The 20,274-nt window shown below is 38.0% G+C and overlaps 1 protein-coding gene across 1 annotated transcript in view; it reads left to right on the top strand.

Annotated features, from left to right (window-relative positions):
- The first annotated feature begins 533 nt into the window (after nucleotides 1-533).
- LOC117718802 (collagen alpha-1(XIV) chain-like) overlaps nucleotides 534-20,274 on the top strand; it is an 84,399-nt gene continuing 64,658 nt past the window's right edge. Inside the window, exons 1-2 of the mRNA XM_076911204.1 lie at nucleotides 534-687; nucleotides 8,354-8,707. Of these exons, the coding sequence (XP_076767319.1) occupies nucleotides 615-687; nucleotides 8,354-8,707 (427 nt within the window). The 5' untranslated portion in view covers nucleotides 534-614. The remainder of the gene's footprint in view (nucleotides 688-8,353; nucleotides 8,708-20,274) is intronic.

Consider the following 20,274-nt stretch of genomic DNA (forward strand, 5'->3'; position numbering starts at 1 on the left):
ACAGATGTCTCTGGAGAATTGCTTCATCTGTGAGAAGTTGGCAAATAATATTAATTATAATATCTTTTACTGTGCATGTGTAGGCAAAAGAATCCTAAATGTCACTTAGACTACATTTAGCCAGATATCAGTAAATAATATGCAAAGTATCATTCCAAGAGAACAGCTGGTTTACTCCAGCACTGAGCTGCTCTTATAAATATTATAATGGGCCCAACTGAGAACTTTATGTGACACTGGGGAAGTATACAGAATAAATTAACAATATCTAGGGTATTAGATATCTGGGAAATATTCCTTTGTACTGGATTCTAACTAGTGTGTTACCAAGACAATATCCTTGAGAGGACATGGATCCAGATCTGGTTCAAGAGAAGGAGAAAGGATTATGCTATGCATCTGAGTTCCTTTAAAAACAAATGATAAATAAGAACTTGTTCTTTGTAGCCACATGCAACACTATTTATCTATTTCAAAATAAGTAGGATGGTTCCTGTTTTTCACACAATGTTGACATGACCTTTGTAAGCTGCAGCACTTCCTTTATCTGCATATAAGAACCTGGGATCTTATGAGAACAGATTCTGAGGACATCAGGGTTCTTAACCAAAACCATGCGTCTCCTAGATTCCTGGACCCACATCCCTCACAGTGTCCTGCTGTTGATCCTACTGCTGGGATGTAAAGGTGAGCATTTATCAAGGATAGAATCATCTCCCTGTGTCTGATCTACTCTTACCGCCAAAAGTAAAGGACTCCAGTTAATTACCAGAACTGTCATAGGAGAGGTAAGAACACTGTCACTTAATAGATCCAGAATTCTGATAACTATCTGAACTGGCATGTGAGGTTATAGCTTTGATATAGAAACAGTTTCCACACCCTTCTTTTTTGATCTTTTCTAGTGACCTTAAGTTAGTTCTATTTGTGAAAATCAGGATTAGTGACACTGCATAGCCCTTGTGTGTTGTTGGGGTTTTTCTCTCTCTTCTCTCCTCTTCTCTCTCTCTCTCTCTCTCTCTCTCTCTCTCTCTCTCTCTCTCTCTCTCTCTCTCTCTCTCTCTCTCTGTCTCCCCCTCTCTGTCTTTCTTTTCTTTTTTGTCAATGGGTAAGATTCACTGGATGACACCATAGCTTTAGATCTGGGCTTAGAAACCACAGGCTCCACTTTGTTTGAGGTGTTATGCCATCTAACCTTGTAGAAGTCTGGGTTTTAAAATATCCTAATTACATTCTCACTTCACCTGAGTATACAGAAAGAGATATGTTCTGCAAATTATTTTAGCACTTTCTGAAACTTACTGTTTTTTTATAGTTTCTGAAACTAATAATTACATAATTTCTTTCTTCATTTCAAAATTCATGGTTTCTCTTTGCTTCTTTAAGTTTCTCTCTTTTTCTGATGCACACACACACACACACACACACACACACACGCACACACACACACACATGCTTGTACTTATCTGTATGTTCCTAAATATTTAAATACAAGCTGCTCAGTATATAGCTTACCTGAACAAGGACTATACCAATAGTCATGAAGAATGGAGTACAATAGCTCAGTGAATAAGACTGTGTATCCTTGCTGTGTTCTTTTTTATGTACTATGTTACAGCCATGCTTTGCTTGACTTCTGTCTCTCTACCACAAGTATCTGTCTCCCTCGAGGCCAAAGTGCAACAGGACTGAAAACAAATTAAGTATTCTAACCTGTGCTATGTAGCACAACACATCATTCTTTTATTTTAGAAATTTGCTTCGGTCCTGAGAGGTTGTTTAGCAAAAATATGCTTTGAGTCTCAAATATATTAAAATAATTATGTGTTGAAACCCTTTTCAACAGATAATGGTACCACTTTGAAAGATGATATACTATTTACAATGTAAGGCTTAAGAGAGAAGAAGGTATATGGAACATGCTTTTGAATGTAACATGTAGCCCATATCCATATTTGCAACTCAGTGTTTTCTGCCAGTCCAAAGTGAGCAGAGGTTTTCTCACACACAATCATTATGATGAGGCTCTGCCTAAACTGGGACTAATGAAAATAGTCAATCTTTAGAACATTTAACTCTGAAACAATGAGTCAGAGAAAATATTAATTCACTTGAATTGCTGATCCCAGATACTTTCCAAACCAATTAATGGCTAATTAAGCAAGAAATATTAATATAGAGATCCCAATCTATATCTTAAGTTAGACAGAGCTTATTAAACTATACCTAGCTTCATGTTTCTGTGCAGATCATCCAATGTCAATTAAATACATTATGACTCAGCAGACCAACTGAGAAATTATGTTTTAAAATTATAACATACACCATTTCCAAGACATTATGAGAAGTACTCCCATATCATATGGAACAACATTTCAGGTTAATTATCTTGTCACATTGACACAAATACAGAAAAAGAATCAAAAGCACAAACAATATTAATTGAAATGTTTACAGCTGTAGTTTGGACTCAAGCTGTCTGATAAAGGTCATGGGATTAACAATAACTCTTTCCAGAAACTTTTTTTTAACCATCACCATTTGTTGAAGATGGTTTCTCTTTTTTCCATTGGGAGATGGGAAGAAAGAGGAAGAGAGATAGTAAAAGTGAGAAGGAGTTGGGGTAGCTGAGCAGTCATTTTTTGATCAAATATTTTATATATTTACATTTCAAATGTTATCTCCTTTCCCAGTTTCCTATCTGAAAATCCTCTATTCCATCCTGCCGCCCCCTGTTTCTATAAGGGTGCTTCCCCAACCATGCACTCACTTCCACTTAATCACTCTGGCATTCCCCCACCCTGGGGACATCAAGCCTTTAACAATGCTATCTTATGCCTTCAACAATACTCTGCTACATATGCAGCTGGAACCATGTGTCCCTCCATGTGTACTCTTTGGTCAGTGGTCTAGTCCCTGGGAGTTCTGGGGGTGTCTGCTTGGTTGATATGGTTGTTCTTCCTATGGGGATGTAAACCCTTTTAGCTCCTTGAGTCCTTTCGCTAACTCCTCCATTGGTGATCCTGTGCTCAGTCCAATGGTTGGCTGAGAGCATCCATCTTTGTATTTGTCAGGCTCTGGCAGAGCCTCTCAGGAGACAGCTATATCAGGCTCCTGTCAGCAAGCACTTCTTTGCATTTGCAATATTATCTGGGTTTAGTAATTGTATATGGGATAGATTCCCCAGGAGGGGCAATGTCTAGATGGCCTTTCATTCAGTTCCTGTTCCACATTTTGTCTCACTATTTCCTCCTGTGAGAATTTTGTTCTCCCTTCTAAGAAGGACTGAAACATTCACATTTTGGTCTTCCTTCTTCTTGAGCCTTATGTGGTCTATGAATTGTACCTTGGGTATTCCAAGCTTTTGGGTTAATATCCACTTATCAGTGGGCACATATGTGTTTTCTTTTGTGACTGGGTTATCTCACTCTGATGTTATTTTCTAGTTCCATCTATTTGCCTAGAAATTTCATGAAGTCATTGTTTTTAATAGCTGAGTAGTATTCCATTGTGGAGATGTACCGCATTTTCTGTATCCATTCCTTTGTTGAGGGACATCGGGGTTCTTTCCAGCTTCTGGCTCTTATACAAAAGGCTGCCATGAACACAGTGTAGCATGTATCCTTGTTATGTGTTGGAGAATATTTGGGGTATATGCCAAGGAGAGGTATAGCTGGGTCCTCAGGTAATGCTATTTCCAATTTTATGAGGAATTACCAGACTTATTTCAAGAGTGTTTTTTTACCAGCTTGCAATACCACAAACAATGGAGGAGTGTCCTTCTTTCCTCACATCCTCACCAGCATCTGCTCTCACCTGAGCTTTTGACCTTAGCCATTTTGAATGGTGTGATGTGGAATTTCAGGTTTGTTTTGATTTGAATTTCAGTGATGACTCAGGATGTTGAACATTTCTTTAGGTCCTTCTCAGGAATTTGATATTCCTCAGTTGAGAATTTTTTGTTTAGCTTTGTGCTCTATTTTTAATAAGGTTCTTCGTTTCTCTGGAGTCTAGCTTCTTGAGTTTATTGTCTATTTTCAATATTTGCCCTCTATCAAATGTAGGATTGGAAAAGACTTTTTCCCGGTTGCTGTTTTTTTTTCCCTATTGACAGTGTCTTTTCCCTCACCAGAGCTTTGCAATTTTATGAGGTCCATTTGCTGATCTTAGAACATAAGCCATTTTTTGTTCTGTTCAGAGGGTTTTCCCTTAGTCTATGTGTTCAAGGCTCTTCCCCACTTTCTCTTCTATCAGTTTCAGTGTGTCTGGTTTTATGTGGAGTTTCGTGATCCACTTGGACTTGAGCTGTGTACAAAGAGACAAGAATTGATTGATTTGCATTCTTCTACATGCTGACCACCAGTTGAGCCAGCACCATTTGTTGAAAATGTTGTCTTTTTTCCACTGGACAGTTTTAGCTCCTTTGTCAAAGATCAAGTGACCATAGGTGTCTGTGTTCATTTCTGGGCCTTCAATTCTATTCCATTGATCTACCTCCCTGTATTTGTAGCATTACCATGCAATTTTTATCACTATTGCTTTGTAATACAGCTTAAGGTCAGGGATCATGATTACCATTGAAGATCATTTATTGCTGAAAATATTTTTCCCTATTCTGTTTTTTTCCCCAAATGTATTTGCATACTGGTCTTTCTTTTTTAAATTTTTATTTTATATTTTATTTATTTGAAATATAGATGTCATCTCCTTTGCCCATTTCCCCTCCTTAATATCCCCTATTCTCATCTACCCTCCTCCTTTTTGCTTTTATACCATTTTAATTACATGCATGTATTAAGGTCAGTTCTTGGTTGAGGGTCTAGCAATACAATAGATGCAAATAGTCAAGGAACAAGCAAGACAATAAACACAAATAGTCGAAAAAAGCAAGGCATTAAACCAATTTATGTGAACACTCCTGTCATCACTGTTTCTAAGAGCTTATCAGGATGACCAAAATATCTGAGCCTATTACCCTGTCCTAGCCCGAAGTCATTTTCATGTCTGAAGCCTACTGCCTTGTTCTAGTCTAAAATATAGATTCTTGCCTGAAATTACTGCTTTGTTTTAGCCTAATGTCAGATTCCTGCCTGAAGCCTACTTCCTTGTCCTTGGCCAATGCCATATTCCTGCCAAACAGACCATTTCCTTGTCCTTGGCCCATGTCAGATTCTTGGCAAGCAGCCCCATAGGCTCTCTGCCTCTCCCCTTTTTTATTTCATTAACAGTACTGAGATATCTTAGGTCATTCTGACAAGAATGCCTTTCTTACCCATCATGGAATATGCATTATTCAAAACAATGCACTTCTGTCTTAGGTTGGTAAGGCTCCATGCAGAATCTAACCCATCCTTGGCTTGCCCAACTGTTTTTTTGTTTGTTTGTTTGTTTGTTTGTTTTTTGGGGGTTTTTTTTGGGGGGGGTTCGAGACAGGGTTTCTCTATGTAGTCCTGGCTGTCCTGGAACTCACTTTGTAGACCAGGCTGGCCTCGAACTCAGAAATCCGCCTGCCTCTGCCTCCCAAGTGCTGGGATTAAAGGCGTGCGCCACCACCGCCCGGCTTGCCCAACTGTTAATATAATAAGTCTGTCTGAGTGTTCATTTTCAAGTTCAAGCCATGTACTTTGGCTACCAACATGTTGGTGTTTTTAAAGAAAAGCATTAACACGATGGGTAGGAATAATATATTCCCAGGATAAAAAGTGCATGATCAAGCTGTATATGCCATTCTTGAAGCTTGACCCAAATAGTCTTCATTTGGAAGTCTGGTTCTGGACATTTTCAGAGAAATATATGTAAATTATCTCCAGTTCTCTATGATGTTATGATAACAAGAGATAAGGTTGGGGCAGCATTTGGATATCAAACATGTGTTAAGGGTCTTTTGACTGTCAAGGTATAAATAATTTTGTTTCTTCCACAGTTTTTAATGTAAATTGCATTGATTGTACACCTTCTAATTGTGTTTTTGTAAAAAAAACTCAAGTCCAAGTGGATCAAGGACCTTCATATAAAACTGGACACTCTGAAACTAATAGAAAAGAAAGAGGGGAAAGGCCTTGAACACATGGGCACAGGGGAAAAGTTCCTAAACAGGATAACAATGGCTTATGCTCAAAGATCGGGAATTGACAAATGGGACTTCATAAAGTTGCAAAGCTTCTGTAAGGCAAGGGATACTGTTAATAGGACAAAACAACCACCAACATATTGGTCTTTCTAACTCTATGAAGAATTGAGTTGCAATTTTGATGGAGATTACATTCATTCTGTAGCTTGCTTACAGTAAAATGGTCATTTTTACTATATTACTCCTGACAATCCATGAGCATGGGAGATCATTTTATCTTTTGAGATCTTCTTCAAGTTCTTTATTCAGGGACTTGAAGTTCTTATCAGACAGATCTTTCACTTGCTTTATTAGAGTCACACCAAGGTATTTTATATTATTTGTGACTATTGTGCAGGGTGTCATTTCCCTAATTTCTTTCTCAGCCAGTTAATCCTATGAGTACAGAAAGGCTACAGATTTGTTTGAGTTAATTTTATATTCAGCCATTTTGCCAAAGTTGTTTATTAGGTTTAGTTCTATGGTGAAATTCTTGGGGTCACTTAAGTATAGTATCATATTATTTGCAAATAGTGATATATTGACTTCTTTCCTTCCAATTTTTACTCAATTTGACCTCCTGTTGTTGTCTAATTGCTCTGGATAGAACTTCAAGAACTATATTGAAAAGATAAGGAGAAAGTGAGCAGCCTTGTCTAGTCCCTGATTTTAGTGGGATTGCTTCAGTTTCCTCTCCATTTAGTTTGATGCTGGCTACTGGTTTTTGTATATTTCTTTTAATATGCTTGTGTATGTGCCTTGAATACCTGATCTTTCCAAGGTTTTTATGGTGAAGGGATGTTGAATTTTGTCAAATACTTTTCAAACATCAAATGAAATGTCATGTGTTTTTTTCATTGAGTTTGTTTATATGTCTATATTACTGCCATGTGATCCCTCCTGTTCCATTATTCATCCCTCCCACAAGTTCTCTCTTATATATTCTATTTCCCCAGCCCACAGAGATTTATGTGTCTCCCCTTGAGCCCATGTTTCTACTTAGCCTAACTGGTTTTTGGATTGTAGCATGATTATATATTATTTTACTGCTAACATCCACTTAGGAGTGAGTGCACATTATGTTTGTCTTTCTATTCTAGCTTACCTCAATCAGAATAATTTTTTAAATCCTCCCATTTCATTTCATTTATTCATTTTCTCTTTAAGGACTTTTATCATTTTCATAAAGTTGATTTTATGATCTTTTTTTACTTTTTCAAGATGAAGTTGCTCAGCAAATCACTTCCTTTGAATACTACATACAAAAAAAGTCTCCTCATAATCAAAACACCTCATATCAAACATACAGTACTTTAAAAAATTATTTTACTTTTTACTTATTAACTTTACATCCTGATCACTTTGTCCATCCAACTCACCCTCTCCCACATTTTTAAGTAATCTCCCTTCATCTTTGAGCAGGTGGGTTACCCCTGGCTATCCCCATCTCCTCACCTGGTCACTTAAGTTTCTACAAGGATAGATGCTTTTTCTTCTTCTGAGGCCAGAGAAGGCAGCCCAGCTAGTAGAACTTAGCCAATGTTCAGGCAACAGCTTTTGGGATATCTCCCACTTCAGTTGTTCAGGACCCACATGAAGACTTAGCTACACATCTGCTACATATGTGCAAGGAGGCCTAAGTCCAGACTGTGTGTGTGTGTGTGTGTAACATATTTGGTTGTTCAGACTCTGAGACCAACAAGGGTCAAGGTTTGTTGATTTTGTTTGGTCTTCCTGCAGAGTTTCTATGCCCTTTGGTACACACAATCATTCTTCCTATTTTATCCACAAGAGTACCCAAGCTCCAACCACTGTTTGGCTATTAGTTTAACTGTTTGAGTCAACTTCCTGTTGGAGTCTTTCAGACGTCAACATAGAAAAGAGTATCACTAATAGTGTTAGAGAATGATGCTTTCTCATGGGATGTGTGTTAAATCATCATTAATTTGGAAAAAACCCTCATGAATGAATTGGAGACAATTTTCTGAATGAAAGACTTGCAAAATTCATGATGATTTTGTTTTTCATAGCTCTGCAGTATTCAATTGTGTAGATGTATCACAATTTCTTTATCCATTCTCCATTTCCTTTTCTGTACTATATTCTTGTATTAAAATGCCCAAGTTAGAGGAACAGTGCTCATGTACATGCTGAGCTCTAGTGAGTAACAGGTTTTTTTTTATCACAAACTTGAGAAGCCTGTGGCCTTCAATCAAGATGAGCACTAACTGATGCTTTTTGCAGGAGCAGCCATGGGAGAGCTGAAGGTGATCCAGCCCAAGAAATCAGTTTCTTGGAGTGGAGGGTCAGCCACTCTGAATTGCACAGTGACATCTCAGATACCTGTGGGGCCCATCAGGTGGTTCAGGAGTGCAGGACAGAGTCGACACTTGGTATATTCTTTCACTGGAGAACACTTCCCCAGAGTAACAAATGTTTCAGATGCTACAAAGAGAAACAACCGAGACTTTTCAATACGCATTAGTAATGTCACTCTTGCTGATTCGGATACCTACTACTGTGTGAAGTTCCAGAGAGGAACATTAGACCCTGACATTGAGATTCAGTCTGGAGGCGGCACTGAGTTGTTCGTATTTGGTGAGTACTACATTTTTCTTTTTATCCATGATTTCTTCTACAGGTCCAAATAGTGTCCAATACTCAGTGAACAACAAGGAGGAAACACATGTAGAGGGACCCTAATACACATTGGTTCACTTCACCCCATCTCTGGACCAAGGAAGTTGAGAAGGAGGGAGGACATGATATGTGTTAGAGGTTTTCTCTTCAGGGAAATGGTTGTAATTTCATACATTTGTCTGTCTACCCCACTGAACTTATATTTCTCAGTTTATCTCAAATTAGTAGCTGTAGAAAGACCATGAGACACAATACTACCTTACCCAGGAACAGAGTAAGTCCAGGCCTACTGACTCCATAGTGTAAGTTCTTACCTGATTAAGTCTCTTCTTACTGTCCAAGCAACCTGGGGCATAGATATGCCAGGTCCAACTCTATATATTAATAAAATGGAAGGAAGCTGCCAAACAGGAATATTTTACCCAAGATGTATTTCTCCTCTCTCCCAAGAAAGAAAGCACATCAAAGCAGAAAATCATAGAACCAGGGAAGGGTGTATTTTCTCATTTCCTCTTCATTCACAGCACACTGAAAATTCCAGAGATACCCATATTCCCTGTGGAATCTCTCATCTCTGATTTGGGTTTTGGCAGCAAGCTAGGCTAGACTTGGGACTGTCAGAGAGCATTTTGTATCAGAGACCTATTCTCACAGCCACTGAAGATTTGAGACAATGTTTACTCTCTACCTGAAGAAATGTTCCATGTGGATCATATTCAATCACCAGCCGAGGCACCCATATGATCACTTTGAATTTTCTCACAGAAGCATGGCATTTATGTAGATCTTGATTTTAAAAATTTTAAAGCATTAAGAAAAGTCAGTTGCATTATCCAGCCCATTCTTTTTAGAGAAGTGAGACTTCTATGCCAGTGCACTGTCCATGAACACACATCCAGTCAGTGTTGAGATCTGTCATGCAATCTACCTCTCATTCCTGGCTACTTCCTTGCTGTCCTCACAAGAGGTACTGTCTCCACTTAGGTGCCTAATTCACAAGAGATGTTGAATTAGAATTCATGAATTTATCCTCCTTTTCTTATTCATCACCACCTCCATAGTTTCAAGATTTCCATCAAACTCAGATTGTAATATGCAGTAATTATCAGAAAGCTACCCAAATGTCAACAATAGTCTCACCCCATATTGTATGTTAAAGTGTTCCCTATTAGAAACAATAAGGCAGGATGTAGAAATATCATATTTTGAGTTGTAGGCCATGAATATTGCATTTGTTTTTATTTTTGCCTATGAATACAGTAGTTAGTCATTCATAGTTAGCAGCCACATAAGTCCATAGTGGACTTATCCTACTGCTCGCTACCCTGGCCATAAAGAAACATGCCCTTTCAATAAGAGGACTGTGGCATTTGAGAGTGAATTACTTTATAAACATGTTATCACTTCCCCACTTGGATGTGTGGTATAGCAATTTTCTCACAGCCCTTCAGTGTAGAGAGACAAGAATAGGTTCACTATGAAGACATACATATCATAAACATGGACAATAAAGTTGTAGGAAATACAAAATATAGGAAACCTAAACCAGCAAGTGACTGAGGTAAAATATAGTCCAGAACTTCCAGTGATCCTAGCTTCATGTGCATGCCATTTATTATAAGGATTCTCTTAATGATAATGCTGGTGGACCAAGGGAGAACAAATTCCAACAGCTGTATATTATACCTCTATTATGTCAATTTCTCAATAATAATGCTTTATAAAAGTGAGTTCAATTCTCTTTTTTAGAGAAGAATTTGAGGTTCACAGAAGGACCACATGGGAACAGGTAAAGAAGTGGCAAGTGTTGACTACAACCTCTGCCTCATAGAGTAAAACAGCACACATGCTTTCTTTTCTATGTAACATATTCTCTGAGTGGCAACCACAAAACACAGCTGCCAATTGTTTTCAATATTGAAAATGTGAAGAAGAAATAAATCAGAATATGCAGGAATCTAGGTCCCTCAGAACAAAGGCCTCTTTTTGCCCAGAGCTACCTGGAGCAGGGATCTAACAGAGAGTTCCTCAAGTTGGATTCTTAGGGGTGAAATAGAGCAATGGCAGTGGAGGACAGTAGCTTACTTTTTTGAAATGAATGTGAAGTCACAGGAAATGGTCTCTGAGATACATTGAAAATAACTGACAGGTTTTGTTTTAGACATAGTATTTTCATCTATAGCATGGTGATGATCACAGATTCCTCAGAGGGAAAGGCTGGGCTTCTGTATGTCTTTCAACACATCAGCATGTCAAAACACAGGTAGTACATCATGGCTGTTAAACCTTGGACAACTCACTGAACCTGACTTTTATTTTTCCTTCTGTAGAATGAGGGTACCTTTGCCCATTTTGAGGATGCTATGACTACCCAGAGAAATAATGAATGTCTGGCATCAGGGGGCCATGTGGTGAAAAATCTGACTCTCTGTACAATGCTCAGTTTCCTATTTGTGATGGTGACAGACATGGTCAATGGTTTTGTGATGATGACAACCATGAGAAAAGAGAAAACAAGAAAATATTTTTCAATGGTAGTGTCAGGGTCATAAGGAGAATCAGAATTGTAGTGGCCCTCAGAGAAAAGGTCCAAATCTAAATGCCTGGATGTGCTACCCAACACTGCTACTCTTTGATATTTATGAAGGACAAGCTCTTCAGCTAGAATACTCTGTCACTGTTAGCACAGAATATAGACTTCCTGTAATAAAGGAATAAAGTCATGCAACATACTTAGAGAAAATGCTCACCATTAGGAAATGTTTCATCACTGCAAGTGTGATACTAATGGCTCATGGGATCTTGGACATTTCATTTTTCCTATCTAGACTTTTGGTTCATTGACATGAACTAGTGTATGGTTGGCAGCTCTTCACCTAGCTACTTTTGTAATGTTTTGGAAAACTGAGAGAAATCCCAGGTCCATTTTCTTTTAGTTGTTCTGATATGGGTCTTGGTATCTGAAATGTCATATACATGATTTGAGGCAAAAGAAGATATTTGGAATTACTCCCTTAACAGACCTGTGAGGACATCAAGCTGAGACATGAGAACTCTTCATGCTTCAGAACAGCAGGGTTTATCCTGCTCTATACAACCTCCTAAAACCAAGTATTGTGCTAGAGACACCTTTTAGCGAGTAGATCCAAGGTCCCTAACATCCAATCAAGAGAAAGTCCTCTTCAACTCTAATGTCAAAGCAAATTTTTCCTTTATTGCATGTTTTTGCATTAGAACAACTTCTGGGACCAGAAATGTCTTTCCTTTACTTAGAAATCCATGTCAATGATACAGAAAATCAATAACAGCTCTGTGTTTCTCCCATTTCATGGTCATCTGCTCTATATAATTAGCCCTTCTGGAGGAAGTAATTATACTGTGAAAACCACTGTGGAGCTTGGTGAAAGGATCCCTAAGAAAAAGCAGGATGTCAGAGTATAAAAGACCCAGTCCTTCTTTAACTTTTTTTTAACTGATTTGAGATGGTCAGCCTGTGAGTTAAGGGACTATAGCAAATTCATGACTTGGAGTATATTATAAGAGTGTTCTCTATGTTTTATTTAGAAATAGCTGAGTGGAGTTAACAGGCAACAGTCCAGATTACCTTACATAGATAGCTGGTTTTCAAAACATCAGAAATCCTTACAATTGACATGACAAACATTTCAGTATTAATGTTCATTTTCATTAGAGACCTGTCTGCTCTGGACAGCTTCCTATGTTAAATTCTAAGAAGAAATTGAGCATCCTTGGAGTTACTCCAGTTGTGGTGAGACAGCCACTAGGCAAGAATTGCCACCTTCCTTCTACAGACAAATTACTGTCCAGAAAAGGACACACTTGCAGAATAGTCGACTGATTATATCTGCCTAGACAGAGTAATCAGCCCTTAATAATTCTGCAGCACTAAGGTCTGTCAGATGATCCTGGGCCAGAAGGCAGAAGAACAGATGCTCCAAGGTTTTGAAGTAGAGCGAGTGTCCAGATGTTCAGAGGTCTCTATAAATTGGCTAAGTTTTAGAAGCTATGCTTTGTGCTTCCCACAATTATAGTCAACTCAGTCATTCTGGATTTCTGACGGGGTTGAAAACTTATAGCTATTTACTTTGAGAGAAATGATCTGAGTGTATGGTCATCAGCTGACATTCATCCTAAAGCCAAGGAAAAAGCCAGGTTCAGAACTAAGTGTTTTAGTTAGGATAGATGACAGAGGTGCTGGTTAGTCAACAAAAGGATAGACAGGGTATTAGGACTATCTTGTACCTCACTGGTACAAATAGGCATAATTATGCTCTAATTGTATTTTGAGAGAAAAGTTTCCTTTTAACAGGAAGGGTGATGTGTAGGAGGAGCTAAGGTGGGAGGAGTACTGAGAGGAAGAAAAGGAGTAAGAAGAGGAGAAGAAGAAGGAGAGGAGAAGCTAGGTGATGAAAGAGAGATAGAGGGGGGAGACAGGGAAGCAGATGTTCATGTATCTCCACCAGTCAAAGATAGTTGATGTATCTAGGTTGGTAGTGGGTTACACCTCTGATTGAACAAAACCAAACTTATAAAGCCTATGATTAACATTTTTTTAAAAAAAAATGTATAAATGCAAAAAGGAAAAGGGGGCATGGGATAGGGGTTTTCTAAGGGGGGGGAATGGGGAAAGGAGATGGTATCTGAAGTGTAAATGAAAGATCTAATAAAAAAAAAAAGATTCTGCTCCTTAGATATGATTTTCATGGTAGTTCCAGGAGCAAAGCAGAGATACATATTATTGTTTCTGATTGGCTTTTTATGCACACAAATGCAAAAAAGAATAAACATGTGATCCCCAAACTAGTAACAAGGGCACTGGGGAGGAAGATTTTTTTGCATATACATAGTTATGAGATTCTACCTTCATTTTCATCCTTTTAGGCTGAGAGTTTTTCTATTATTATTAAATCTGTTTTTACAGTCCAGTTGTTAACCCCCTCCTGGTACACCCTTCAAAAGTTCCTCATCCCACTCTTCTTCCTCAGTCTCCTAGAGGATGTCCCCAACAATTCACACTCCATCAGATCTCCCCACTCCCTGAGGCTTCAAGTCTTTCTAGGGTTAGGTTCATTTTTTTCTCAGTGAGTCCAGACCAGGCAGTCCTCTTTATATGTGTCAGGGACCTCATATCATCATTCATATCATATATCTAGTGTATTCTGCCTGATTGGTGGCTCAGTATCGGAGATCTTGGAGGTCCAGGTTAGTTGAGAATGCTGATCTTCATATGGAATTACCCTCCTCCTCAGATTCTTCCAGCCTTTTCATAACTCAACCACAGGGGTCCCCAAATTTTATTCTTTGGTATCTGCATCGGAATTTTTCATCTGCTTGTTGGGCCTCTCAGCAGGCAACAATGCTAGGATCCAATCTCTAAGCACACCAAAACATCAATAACAGTAAAAAGTCTTAGAGCTTCATGTGAAACTGGATCTCAATTTGGACCTGTCACTGGTCCTCCTTTTACTCAGTTTCTCCTCCATTTTTGTTTCTGCAGTTCTTTTAGACAAGATCAATTATGTGTCAGAGATATTGACTGTGGGATGGCAACTGCATCCCTCCACTTGATGCCCTGTCTTTCTATAGGAGTTGGGCTCTACATGTTCACTCTCCCCATTTCTGGGCATTTCATCTAAGTTTCCTCCTTTTTAGTACTGAGAATCTCTCACCTCCCAGGTCTCTAGTACATTCTAGAGGGTCCCACACCTCCTAACTACCGAAGTTTTCTGTTTTCATCTTTTCTTCTTGCCTTCAGGGCTTCACTCCTGTTCTTCCCATACCTCATCATATTACCATTTTCCTCTCCCAGTCTCCTTTCCAATCCAGGTCTCTCTCACTTTGCCCCTGTGATTGCTTTCTTCTTCCTCCCAGTGGGGTTCAGGCATCCTCACTTGGACCCTTCAGCTTGTTAACCTTCTTGAGTTTTGCCATTTGTATCTTGGGTATTCTGTACTTTTTTGACTAATATACACTTATTAGTGAGTACATGATATTTTGGGTCTGAGTTACCTCACTCAGAATGTTATTTTCTAGTTGCATCCATTTTCTTGCAAAAGTAATTATATTTTCATTCTTAATAACTGAATAGTATTCTGTTGTATAAATGAACCACATTTTCTCTCTCCATTCTGCCATTATGGGACATCTGGGTTGTTTCCAGTTTCTGGCTATCACAAATAAGGCCGCTATGAACATAATCATACACTCATCCCTGTAAAATATTGGGGCATCTTTGGGTATAAGCTCAGGTGTGGTAGAGCTGTGTCTTCAGGTAGATCTACTTGCAATTTTCTGAGGAACATCAAGATGGATTTCAAGAGTTGTTGTACTGGTTTGCAACCCCACCAGAAATGGAGGAGTGTTTCTTTTTGTCCACATTCTTGCCAGCATGTGCTGTCACCTGAGTTTTTCATCTAAGGTAATCTGATTGGTATAAGATGGAATCTCGGGGTCATTTTGACTTGCATTTTCCTGATGACTAAGGACTTTGAACATTTCTTTAAGTTTTTCTCATAGGCTGAGGTTTTCAATCCAGTTTTTATGGAAGGGTATTAGGAAAATCATCAGGTCAGTACCCCATCAAACCCTACTTATCAACCCAATGAAAATTTATTTCCCCAGAGGGATAGACATCAGTGAATAAAAGATAAAGACAGTAGGTAGAGGATAATAGAGAAAACAAATTAAAGCAGGGAGGAGTCTTTCTCCCAGATAAGAGAGGACATGCTTCTGGATAGAGAGGTGACAGATGGGACATATAGGAAAATGGCAATTAATATAGGTAAAATTGGAAATCCTGTGTTACTGTGGAGTGTATAATTTTAATTGGGAATATTAATTGTGTGAGCCAAAAAGGGAGGTTTGATTGCTAGACTTCAATGTTTTGATTGATGGACCTTGGTAATCAGCCTCAGGAGAAGGAAGTGACCAAATACAAAAGAGTCCCTGGTAATTAGCTTTAGGAATGCAATCTAATGGATTTTAGAAAGATAGAAGAAATAAGGGAGAGGGGCAAGGCCTGTCCAAGTCATGCTCAAATGGACTAGAATTCTGTGAAAAAGGATACTGATGTATTTTAGTTAAAGATCAAGATTTAGTTAATCACCTGTTGAGTGTCAGATAAACTTTGGCTTTAGCATGTCTAACTTCTCCACCCACATAAACTCTGATCTTAGTCTTACTGAAGGTTTGGTTACTAAAATATTGGCAGTATCAGATCATCCAATAATCTAATAGTGACTGGCTATACTCCCTCAAACCTGTAGGAACATTAGTTGTGGTGAAATTTAGATAGATTGACTTCAAAAAGTACTTGTTTATCTTTCTCTCTGGCTGGTCATTTAATAAGAAATCATACATGTACAAATACAATTGTGTATAATTGTCAAATGCAGCTTGTTTCACATAATAACCACAGCACAAGACATCTACAGGACATACTGTCTTCCTTCCAACAGACCAGTACTATTTGTGATTTTTAGACTAGAGGTTATTTGATCAATGGGATTGCATCTGTTTCCCTTGAGATTAATAATTTGAAAAGGAACCAAATATGACTTCATTGATATAGGGCAACCTCTAAACCTCTAATTTTTAATTCAGACTAAGTATAATTTAAAGGTATAAATGGACATGCAATGCAGATGGTATACTCAATTTTAAATTCAGTTTTAGATATAAGGGATACAGAGAGAGAGAGAGAGAGAGAGAGAGAGAGAGAGAGAGAGAGAGAGAGAGAGAGAGAAGAACAACTAGAGGAATGAGGAAGGGTTTCATTTTAGTGGCAATTCTGTTATATGTGTAATTTTCTGGCTTACAATAATTGTAAATCTAGGAACATTTACCTTAGACCATTTCATGAAGATGCCAGCAGGAATAAATGTTATGAAATTTGAAATGCATGGGTAATTGCTTTCCTTGGCCTGAGAATTGCACCTGGCCTTGCCCTTCATTGTTTTCTTTTTGGTATCTTCACTATCATCTGGATTAACAGAATTTGGAATAGCACAGAAGGATCTGGACAAAAGCTGGAGGAGAAGCATTGAGAAGGGTGAAGACTTAATGTCTGGTGCTTGAACACAGTTACAACAGGGGAGTTCAGAAGGTCCCTAGTTGCCTCAAGCTCTGGTATTAATCCAAATCCTGACAATAAACAATGATGCTTGGGATAATATCTAGGAAGGTTCTTTACAATGTTATATCATCAGTGGTGGCCATCAAAATCACATCTTTGTTTACATGTTACTTTGTAGCTAAACCATCTCCTCCTTTGGTCTCAGGTCCTACAATCAGAGCTGTCCATTAGCAGACAGTGAGCTTTACATGTAGATCTCATGGATCTTTTCCTCAGAATCTCAAACTGAAGTGGTTCAAAAATAGAAATGAGATCTGTCATTTGGAAACCTCTGAGGAACTTGAAGAAAAGAATGTCTCCTATAGAATCTCCAGCACAGTTCAGGTGGTGCTAGGACCTAGGGTTGTCTGCTCTCAGATCATCTGAGATGGCCCATATCACCTTAGATGGAGGCCCTCTCAGAGGTATTGCTCACTTATCTGATGTCATCCGAGGTAGATGTTTCTGAATTCTAGCTCAGTCTCATACCTGGTCAGAAGGATTTGCTCATAATTTCTAGCAAGCACATGTATATACTACCCAGAGAGATGGGGGTTGTTGGTTGTCATAGAGTATGATCATTACATAAAAGGAATTGTATTTATTTTTACAGAAAAGTTAAACCTATACTATTTATGAACCACAGGCATCATGCACTGCATTTTTCAGTCATTTATTTTTTTCATAGCGTACTTAAGAATTATTCTTATAAATTTCACTTATTAGTATTCTAACCCCACCACAGTCAAAGTGCCTGTGTGTGAGTAGTTGTATTTATGTTGGCTCTAATCTGATCAAAACACTCACTTTATACACATAATGCTTTCTCAATTGGGGTAGATCCTTAGCACTCATCTCTTCTCTGGCGTCTGTCTGTGCCTCTGTTCCATCTATCTCAGCTTCTGTTTGTACTTTTCAGTTCCACTCAACCTGGAGGTCAGCCAGCAGCCAACAATAGTTTGAAATTTGATAAATTTCACCTGTCAGATACAAAATTTCCATCCTAAAATCTTTCATGTGACCTGGTTAAAGAATAGAAATATATCTGGCAGAGATATACCTTTAAGGTATACAGAAAACAAGGAAGGAACTTACAACTTGACCAGCTGATTCTTAGTGAACCCACCTGCTCTTGAGGAGGGCACAGTACTCACATGCCTGGTTGAGCATGATCAACAGCCAGAAGTAATTGAAACCCATACTGTGACGGTCACTGAACTTCACACAGAGCAAGACACTCCTACCATGTCTGCAGAGGTCTCCACACCATATTCATAGCTAATTATAAATTATGTTTCATTTTTTCATGTAAAAGGTAGTATTCATGAATATTGTAGAATTATCCTGACAAGTACAAAGTAAAATGTTAACATCACATTTCATTCCAAACCTCTCACAAGTCTCATACATCTTTCTACTAATAGATTAAACAAGTAAGAAAGGAATGTATGATTAAATTCTAGTGTCTTGCTGCTACCCTGTTTTACTTAACATTTGTGAACATCCTTATGTTCATGTATTTCCTTTACCGTATCTTTACATTTTCGATTTTCCATGAATATTTGTTTCCTAATACAGTGAAATTTCAAAAGGTCACTTGAGAACACATAGTTTCCCAAGATATATGGAGAGATATAGAGAGAGAGAGAGAGAGAGAGAGAGAGAGAGAGAGAGAGAGAGAGAGAGAGAGAGAGAGAATATGGGATCTGGTCTAATGAAATAAAGAAAAAGCAAATGTCCTTAGGAGCACTGCTATCTCTAGGGGATAAGGAAAACTTTCTAGTAAAGAATTTCTCCTCAACTTCTCAGTATCCTAGCAGTTAGTTTGCATTAGATTGAGATCCATCAACGTGAATATGTTTTTCTTCCCTATCTTAAAACAACAAAAAAGATTCTCAACTCCAGTGACTTTTGCAAAACTCAGTTTTCTTGGCATACACTCCTTGGCATGAGATCATTGGCTGGATTAACAGTGGGTCAACTAATTATCATCAAATTCTAGTATCTTGCTGCTACCCTGTTTTATGAGAGGTAAAACAGTAGAGCTTAGAAAACACTAATCCTAAGATTAAGAGCAATTTGGACTTCTGAGTTCGAGGCCAGCCTGGCCTACAGAGTGAGTTCCAGGACAGCCAGGGCTACACAGAGAAACCCTGTCTTGAAAAAAAAAAGATTAAGAGCAATAGACAAGCTATATAACAGAGTTCTCTTATGGCTCTTTCATGTGTACTAATTCAGTGCAAATACAGTCAGTCCACAATGGGTGCTCAGGTAAATAATGATTTTTTTCAAAATGAATATATAATTACATTCAATGAAATTAACTATAATTCTCAGCAATAATCTGAAATGGACTCTTGAAATTTTTCTCAAATTTCTTTTATACTGCATTGTGCCCACCAAAATTAGATTTTTTATGCTTAAATTTTTATCATCTTTTCCTGTTGAACTCTTTAGATTTCAAGAAATCTACCAAATTGTGTTAAAAGAATGAAATCAATTTTTCCTTAATGTTTCTAAAAAGTCATACCAGTCACTTGATAATGTGTATATTGCTGAATGTAGTACTTCCTAAAGAATGTTATCCATATTCTTTCTGAAATCAATTTCCCTCATAGTTTATGTGAAAAGTATTATGGTAATTCTTTCTCTTATGGTAATATAAAACAATATTCTGTGTATAACTATTGCTTGCTAGTTTAGTATAAACAATTATACCCAGTGTACCCGTTGGTTTCATGATGATCATCAACACCACTAGAGCTGAACTAAGATTAGAATAAAAATTCTTCTATTTTAGTCTAATCTCCAGACCACAGTAACAGGAGAGAATGCCAAGAAAGTACTCAATGGTGAAAATAGGAATTGAGATTATTCGGTATGACTGTGGATAAAGACAGTTGTACTAAACAGATGGTCTAACCAAGGGAGACAGATGATCACAGTGAAAGGACCACAAAAGACACCAAAACTACTCAGAGAGATGAGATGGCCATTGAGCATTGTTTCAAAGTGAAGAAGAGGGAGGAGACACTTGAATTTATATTATAACTCTGATGCACAATGTTGAGTGTCTGCTTCATTCTATGGGTCTCTCAAGACCATTTGAATCTTGTTTGTCTGTGATTTTAGACAAAGATATAGTTTCATTTCTGTTGCTGTGATAAAATATCCCGACCAAAAGAAACACAAGAGATGAAAGGCTTCATTTAGGATACAATTGCAAGTTACATATGGAAAGTAAGGTAGAAATTCATACATCACATCCATAATCAAGAGCATCAAGAAAAAATACATGCAAAATTTCTGTTTGCTGCCTGACAATCCTAACTTTCTTTACTAATCATACACAGTTTTGCACCCTGTGTCTCATGCAATGAAGCTACCTACA

This window comes from Arvicanthis niloticus, chromosome 13 (assembly GCF_011762505.2).
Source record: "Arvicanthis niloticus isolate mArvNil1 chromosome 13, mArvNil1.pat.X, whole genome shotgun sequence".
In the NCBI taxonomy this organism is placed as follows: Eukaryota; Metazoa; Chordata; class Mammalia; order Rodentia; family Muridae; genus Arvicanthis; species Arvicanthis niloticus.